The sequence below is a fragment of the Rosa chinensis genome, chromosome 5 (assembly GCF_002994745.2).
Source record: "Rosa chinensis cultivar Old Blush chromosome 5, RchiOBHm-V2, whole genome shotgun sequence".
In the NCBI taxonomy this organism is placed as follows: Eukaryota; Viridiplantae; Streptophyta; class Magnoliopsida; order Rosales; family Rosaceae; genus Rosa; species Rosa chinensis.
In genome coordinates this window covers 17482284-17490404 of record NC_037092.1, presented here as the reverse complement: position 1 = coordinate 17490404, position 8121 = coordinate 17482284, and the positions used below count along the sequence as shown (strand labels likewise).

Below are 8121 nucleotides of genomic sequence, written 5' to 3'. Positions count from 1 at the left end.
ATCTTGTATATATTAGGTGAATGAACATTCAGAACTATTAGAGATTAGTACTCCACAAAGGACGTCAAAATCTCGAAAATAGAAGAGTTCATTTTCTGCATATATACATACATATTTTGGTAAATGGCTTTTAGATTGGCCATGATCACATTGTTGATATAAAGTCAATTTAATCTTCTTAAATGCTAAATGCTGTCAAAATGGCTTAGTGTAAAGAAGATTAATTGTCTTGTTTGGTTTTCAACAATAAAATCAAGCAACTTAAAATTTAATTTGATCCTTATTTCCAAAGAAATCTGGTATCAAACATTTGGTTCTTGATTTTGTATATGATCAAAATTGAACATTCAGATATCATTAGAGATTAGTACACCCCAAAAGATGTCAAAATCTTGAAAATGGTTGAGTTCTATTTTCTGAACATATGCATTTGGTGTGAAATGAATGTTCAAATCATGAATTTTCATTTTTGGGACATACAGACAATTCTAGTATTATGATAAACTAGAATGATTTTACTGATCAAGTTCATATACATATAGACATTTTCCTTTGAGCATCAATCAGGTTGAACTACAGGATGACTCAAATTTCAGAAAATGGTAGAGGAACATTGGGTTGAGCTTGGAGTACATGATTATAATCATGTGTTGAAAGAAATCCATCCGAGAATTGGCAGCAAATAAAAGCAAGGAGAAGCATTAAAATGAAAGAATCCAGTTCCTCAATATGTTTATGAAGTCATCAAAATGAGTTCATGTTCCAGCAAGTTAAGACTTTTCAAGTTAGCAAATAGTCTCGACAATTTTCAATGGCGGTGTTGGATTTCTGTACTTGTTCTTGACAGTTTGGATTTTGGAAAAGAAGTTGAGGAATATACATACTATTTTGGCTTTTGAATTGGTGGTTAATTACTTGGTATTTTCAAGGCTTCACATAGTTGGTTTTGAAATTAACTCTATGCATCAGAACGACGCAACTTTCAAGACAACCTTCAAGACTATTGTGTATTCTTGTTTTTGTTCTCTGGAGTTGTCTTCGCTCTATCAGTCTTTGGTGTTATTTTCATAAATGAAATATCATTTTGGTGGTTAATTCATTGATGAAAATAGAGGGAGAAAGTTCTCAAGGATGAATAGATACTGAAACTGCACAAGGAAAATAGAGCAGAAAGTTGCAATACGATAGATGTTCATGGAGCAACTGACCAAGCAAAACAAATTGAGCCATCCTCCCAGCCATTAGCATTAAAGACTATCATGACAGAGAATAGGGATGGTAAAAGATCCTTATTAGATGGAAATGCTACAAGAGATATTCCATGAAGAGGGTCAAGTTGCTCCTAGGCTGACTATAGTTTGGTGGAGGATATTATGGCTGTAATGGATAATGATTTATATAGACCCAAGCTTGCTGGAGACATGAAACTAACTACTGGGATTTTGGAGTCTGTACCCATCTAACCTAAGTGGGAAGAGGATGATGTTTACTTGAGGATACGAACAGATGCATTAAGGATGATGAGGTCAGCGTCTCAACATTCGAAGGCTGCCACTAATATCTTTATAAGAGGTAACCATTATTCTGCTCAACAACACTCAATCAAGGCTAGAGAGGAATGGTTAGTTGCTGAAAGCCTCAATAAAGGGCAGCTAAGGAAATCTTTAGTATAAGGAATTGCAAGAAAACATAGAGATAAGTTGGATCAACTACATCAACTTTCGACATCATCAAGACAAAGACCAACATCCTTACAAGCTATAACAGGTTCGCAAATCGTCTTGATCTTGTGTATATGCATATAAATATACATATGATAAGCATATATATAATAAAGTCATCAATGTTGAAGAATCCAAAGTAGTTGGAAATATGATAAGCAGTGGCACAAAAGTTCTCGGCAAGACAGCAAGAAGTATGGTTAATGAGATTAAGGAGTATGTTACAGGAGAGGAGGTTGGGACTATACATGTTTATGGAATGGTTGATTCTAGAAATATAGCAGCAGGTGGTTCAGAAATAGATGCAGACTCATCACAAGTTGTTGATGAAATGGATAAGTGATTTATCTATCAAGACAGCAATATATCAGTTTCAGATTAGGATTGCAGCAATATAACAATCCTAGACAATGGAGAAAAATCCAAGTGTGCAGCACAACGTGATTCAATTATGGATAATGTCATTACTAGCACAAATGCACAAAATGAGCAGATTGCAGGTGGTATAGTGTCAATACAAACCATAGAAATTGCAGAAGCATCACAATATAATCTTGAGAAAATCCTTAAGAGCAAGAAAACCAGCCACATCAGATGATAATTACATGTATCTGATCGTCATGGTGACTGATTTAGTAGAAAAGAATGATCTTATTTCAGTTATAGAAGCAATGCAGTCTATGAATAATGAAAAATGCAGAAATTTAAATGCTGCAGCTTGAAGGTTTTGTAGAAGATGATCACTAAGACCAGTGGGAGAAACTTCATTTTTCTGATCCTATATGTTGATGATCATATGTTATCTTCTAGCAGCAACATTTGTTTGTTGAAGGAAACAAAAGGAGAGTCAAGTCGTCAACAATGTCTAAAGCATATTAGTTTCATGAAGACTAGTACCCCAAGAATGCTTTTCTAAAGAAAAGCATGGAAAATATAACTTATACAAGGTCAGTTGGATGTTTATCATTCTTATTTATCATTGTATAGAGTTGTTTTCATTATTTTAGACTAAATTGATCAGTAAAGTTCACCTACATTTATGGAATTTCACCTTATTATCCTTCTGCATACTCAAGTTGTACAAATTCAGCAAGCTATCAATGAATAGCAAATCTTGCAGATTGACAATATTAAGTAGTGTGAAATATATGGTTGCCAATTCTATGTTATTAGAAATTCTGGCAGGACAACATATGCTTATATTATGAACGATCGTTATGGATTATGGATTAGGCATATGTTATGTTACTGTATTTTGAGGTAATTCATGTGATTATGTATGCTGCATTGTGATCTTGGAATGCTGATGCTTTTCTAATTCATCCTGACATTCTTTGATTCCTTGTAGTTGACCATAATTGACAGAATTTTGAAACAGATTGTTTGATGTGAGTTGAATTCAAAGTGCGCACACTTTAGTATCTAAATCATATATACTTCAGTTTCTAAACAATGTCAATTCAGTGGGAGATTGTAAGAAAATTTAATGAACCCGACATTGTGTAGAACCTAAGTATATATTCATATATGATTTAGTTTTGAATTCAAATGTCAAGTATAAGTTAAGGACTTAAGAAAATCATTTTGGTCCAACTTATCACATCTGTTAGAATTTGAAATTCATAAATACAGTTATGACTCATGAGAGTTTATCTGGTTTTTTGAAAAAGCAGTTGGGATGCATTGTCAGTTTCTTGATGGAAGAAACTGACAATACAATGCTTTATATATCAGATATTTTGGTCCCTTCTGATGCACGAATCATTCTCATCAATTAGTCCCATCACTAAGAGGATGCTAAAGGTGAAATCAGGAGAAGACTAAGATGGAAAACTCAACTGTGTCAAGAAAGCTGTCATGGACAATGCAAGTGCATTGAGTAAGTTTTCTGGGTTCATGTTCTTATGTTTAGTTTTCTGCAGAAATCAGTTTCCATTGAGGAGTATTAGATCTGTCTCAAAGGGATCCGTTAAGGATTTTCTTCCTCACTCGGATCCATCTCAAGGGGATATTACCTTTCTAAGATCTGTCTAGAGGAGATTTCACCTCACTTGAATCTTCTTCAAGGAGATTTCTTCTTACTTGGATTTAACTCAAGGAGATTTAATATACATATTTGATCTAGTATAGGTTTCAGTTTATGTGTTTGTGATTGCTTAAGCATAATATTTCTAACAAGATATAGAACCTAGTCAGATCAAATTGGATAACAAAATCATATATTCATAATTTCGTATACACAGATGAAGAATTATCAAGTATACTAGTCCTAATCATGGATTGATCAAATTCAAATGAAAATATCCAAACCTCAACGATCAAATCCTAGAATACAAAGAGACAAAAGCCCAGGTTAGAGATCGAAACCTGGAGATGAGCGATGCAGGAAAAAGAAAGAGCAAGAAATCACCGTTGCGTACACGTAGTTCTTCGCAGTTTGTGGAATTTCTAAAAGTCATCTCCCTTCTCAAAGTACCTTACCCAAACATTGCCTAAATGCAACAAGATGATCATGGAGCGGAAGAGGACTTTCACTATGAACTGGGACGGCCTCCACGATGATGACCGCTTCTTCGAGTCCTGGGAGAGAACCGGGGGCGTCGAATTCGCCGTTGCCGGCAATGCTTGTACGGTCTAGATCAGAAGGAGAGATCGAAGCTTTCTTGGCTAATAAACGAAGGAAAGAAGAGTTAGTCGGCACAATCTCTAAACAATGGCTGATGAGAACATCGTCGACGATCGCCGCGCCTAGCTCTAAAATGTGTTCGTCCTCGATGCCTCGTCACTCCTTGTTCAGGTTTTGCTCTGAAACTCACTTTAAGCTTTTTCCGATTGAAGTTTTTTTTTGCTCAATCATAACGATTTAAGTGTTTGGATATAGAAACAGAAGCAATCCGATGAAGAATATGGCTGGAGGTTGCAAGAATTTCAGGCCGAATCAGCTTCCTCCAATGAGCTCCGAAAAACTCCAAAGAGAGGTTCGTTGAATTAGGCATAGATTTTTGAGCAGATAAGGTGTTTGATGAGATGGTTGTGAGAAATAGTAGTGACTGTGATTGTAGATTGAATCTATTTTTCGGTTTTTGATTGTGTTTGTTTTGGGGTGGTGAAGGTTAGTTACCTTCAGAATGACAATACTATGCCGGAGAAAAAGCAGAAGGAGCTGAAGGCGACGATACATAGCTTACTTCAATCTATGGAAACTTTCGTGAATGCTTATGAGGTTTGTGTTTGTGTGCCAATTATTGATGCCTGTCAGTTTATGCATGTAGTTCAGGCACTTAATGTGAAGTGTTTGTAAGCCCTAGGCTATTGTAGACATAATGTAGGAGTCATATATTTGTGGAAGGAATAAAGTAATGGTTCTGTTATATGAACTTTGCGAGTTATTATATTAAATTATGAATTATTGCAGTGGATGCTGGTTGTGTTCAGATGTAAACAATTGCGTTTGAATTTTGAAATCTGAAATTTTTTCTGAGTGGGATGATTGTCTTGTTTATATATAGAGTAAATTTGATTCATTAATTGTGTCCATGATACCTTAGTCATGACATGTCACTAATTTCAATTCCAAATCGCAGATCCATTCTATGTTTGTAGCCCCAGATTTGTTTCAGTACAACTATCCACGCTAATGCAGGTTATATTTGTTTCGTTTTTGCATTTGTTTCTCAAAGAATTGCTTTGTTGATTCTGACTTAATGCAATTAATATCGACCTAAGTTTACCGTACAATACTTGGATAAGTCACGGTGATAGCTTTGATACTGAGAGTTGCTAACGTTCTGTATGGTTGCTCTGCCAATTAACAAATTTTCAACCATTTGCTGGTATGAACCCTTAAAACCTCAAATTTTCATAATCATTACTCATTCTATATGATTTATTGTGTGTCGTTATAGACTTATAGCTGTCCCTCCAACCTCAGCCTTGATGTTCTCATGCGTTACTTAAGTCATACAAACTGCCCTTGGAGATTTGTGAATGCAGAAACTAAATCAAAGCGTATCAGTTTGACTTATTACAATTGTTTATTGGGCAGAATTTTGTATTCTGCCATATTGTATTTTCATTAACGATGTCATATTGTCCTCTTCGAGAAATTTTCTTTTTGAATTTTGATCATTGACAATGACACTGTTTAGATTTTTCTGTGGAACTTGCTTACATTTCAACTGCTGCAATATATTAATAATTTTTTGTTGTTGGGTTACCAAGTTATTTATATTTTGTTTTGGTTTTTGTATGTTTGATAATGCTAGAAAAATTCTTAAGGGAGAAAGGTTTAAGATGACAATATACAAACTGGAGAGTGGTAATGTATCTGCAAGCAGTTCAAATTACTCCATTCAGGTCTGGCTTTCAGCCAGAAATTGTGACCTTGAGGGAATCTTATGGAGTAAGAAGCTCGTGAGGGGGATCTTGCAATTTGCAAATGCTACTGATTTGCAAAGATCAAGATCATAAAGGAGGTTAGGACTTTCACTGATTTGGGACTAGAGAACACTAAAGACTTGGTGGAAAAGGCTCATGTTGTGTTGAAGAAGGGTGTGACCAAAGAGGTGGCAGGGCCTATTTTGACAAGCTTAAGGAGTTGGGTGCTAATGTGGTGTTGGAATGAAATCAATTGTCTTTTCTTTTATACTTTTTTTTTAATTCATGTAGAATAGTGATAGATAAGTCTATTGATAAATGGTGATTTCTTTTCATTTTTTTCTTCCCAGTTTGGTTCCTTTTCTCAAATGGCCTTGTCATTTGTTTTTGGATTTTTGTAGGCTATAGGTTTTGGTTGTTTTTCTCGGTCACTGTATCAACATGAATTGCCAACTAGAATTTCTCGATGAAACAGATAAAAGAGAATGGGCAAATTTCTGAAGCCCAAGTCACCGTTAACCTTAAATTACTGGCCAAATTACTAGCCATGTCACAATCATAGACATGTCACTGTCAATCTCTGACCGGGTCACTATTAACCTCAAGTCACTAGCAAAGTCACGGATCATGTCACTGTCAATCCTTGACCAAGTCACCGTTAACCTCAAGTCACCAGCAAAGTGACTAGCCAAGTCAGTATTAACCTCAAGTCACTGGCCATGTCACAATCATGAACATGTCACTGACCATGTCACTGTCAATCGCTGACCAAGTCATTGTTAACATCAAGTCACGGATCATGTCACTGTCAACTCCTGGCCAAGTCACTGTTAACCTCAAGTCACTGACCAAGTCATTATTAACCTCAAGTCACTAGCCAAGTTACTGGCGATCATGAATACGTCACTGTCAATCCCTGACCAAGTCATTGTTAACCTCAAGTCACCAGCAAAGTCACGGATCATGTCACTGTCAATCCCTGACCAAGTCACTGTTAACATCAAGTCACCAGCAAAGTCACGGACCATAAGGAGAAAGAGTTCAGGTACCACACATATCGATTTCCCTCTAAATTAATATTGATGTACATGCACTTTGTTAGTTTCAACAACAGTTTTGGCGTTGGCTGCTGGTTGGTGCTTCTTAATTGGTGGCGGCGGTGTTCTAGAGCGATATGTTCTTGGCCTGATATCCTGGGATTTGGCCGCAATCGATTTAATTGGCAATAATTTGAATTTATTAGATTTTGGGACCAATATGGTTTCTCTGTAAAGTTAAGGGATGCGAGTTTATACACACACACACACACACTACTTTAGTCTTTTATTGGGGTCAATACTCTCCAGAATTATAGGGTCTCTTGGTCAGAGGACATCAATAAGTCTAGTAATTATGCAAAGTTTGTTTAATTTACTTGTTCATAACCTTCACTCAATAAGCAGAGTAGTGTTGTTTCTTGAAGGTATCTCTATTTTACAATTTATACGGAGCAGAGGCCTTGCGGCTAGTTACCGGTGACGCGGAGGCGAGACAAGTACGAAGCCAGAGATCTCAATTGCAATGGCAGCGGTCGTGGTCGATGATGAGGGGCTGCCCTCTCTTGGATGGGGGTCCAAATCAGTTTGGTGGCCTAATGGAAGATGGAGGCCCAAACCAGCCTGGGTACGGGTGCACAAATCAGTTTCGTGCCCTGTTTGGTCTTGGACAGTTATGGGCCTGGGCCCTAGTGGGCTACCTATGGCAGTAGTTGCTATGTGGGCTATTGTGGGGTCCACATAGTTCAAGTTTTGCATTTGGGATCCAGGCGATTTTGGTCCCATCAAATTGAGGTTTATGTGTAGTCATCCGACCTACAGAATGAATATTTATTACACACGTACATCTAAGTAATTAGAGTTTTCTGGCGCACCACAATTGAGCGCATTGGCAAAAGAAATTTTCGTACACTATTATCTTTTGTTTTGCTAGACTTCTAAATAAAGGAGCGGAATTGTTTCAAATGTAATGATATCTAATTACCCCA

At 36.6% G+C, this 8121-nt stretch overlaps 1 protein-coding gene across 2 annotated transcripts; it reads left to right on the top strand.

Moving 5' to 3' along the window:
* The first annotated feature begins 4235 nt into the window (after positions 1–4235).
* LOC121049035 lies at positions 4236–6557 on the top strand. 2 transcript variants are annotated; one of them, XM_040505450.1, is made up of 5 exons: positions 4246–4518; positions 4603–4699; positions 4834–4944; positions 5306–5364; positions 5987–6557. In XM_040505450.1, exons 1-4 carry the CDS (start codon positions 4280–4282, stop codon positions 5357–5359), a joined length of 501 nt encoding a protein of 166 aa, XP_040361384.1. In that variant the 5' UTR covers positions 4246–4279; the 3' UTR covers positions 5360–5364; positions 5987–6557. The 2 variants fall into 2 exon arrangements, 1 of the variants encoding a protein (XP_040361384.1); XR_005799179.1 differs by having other exon boundaries at positions 4236–4518; positions 4834–5364.
* Positions 6558–8121: the final 1564 nt, after the last annotated feature.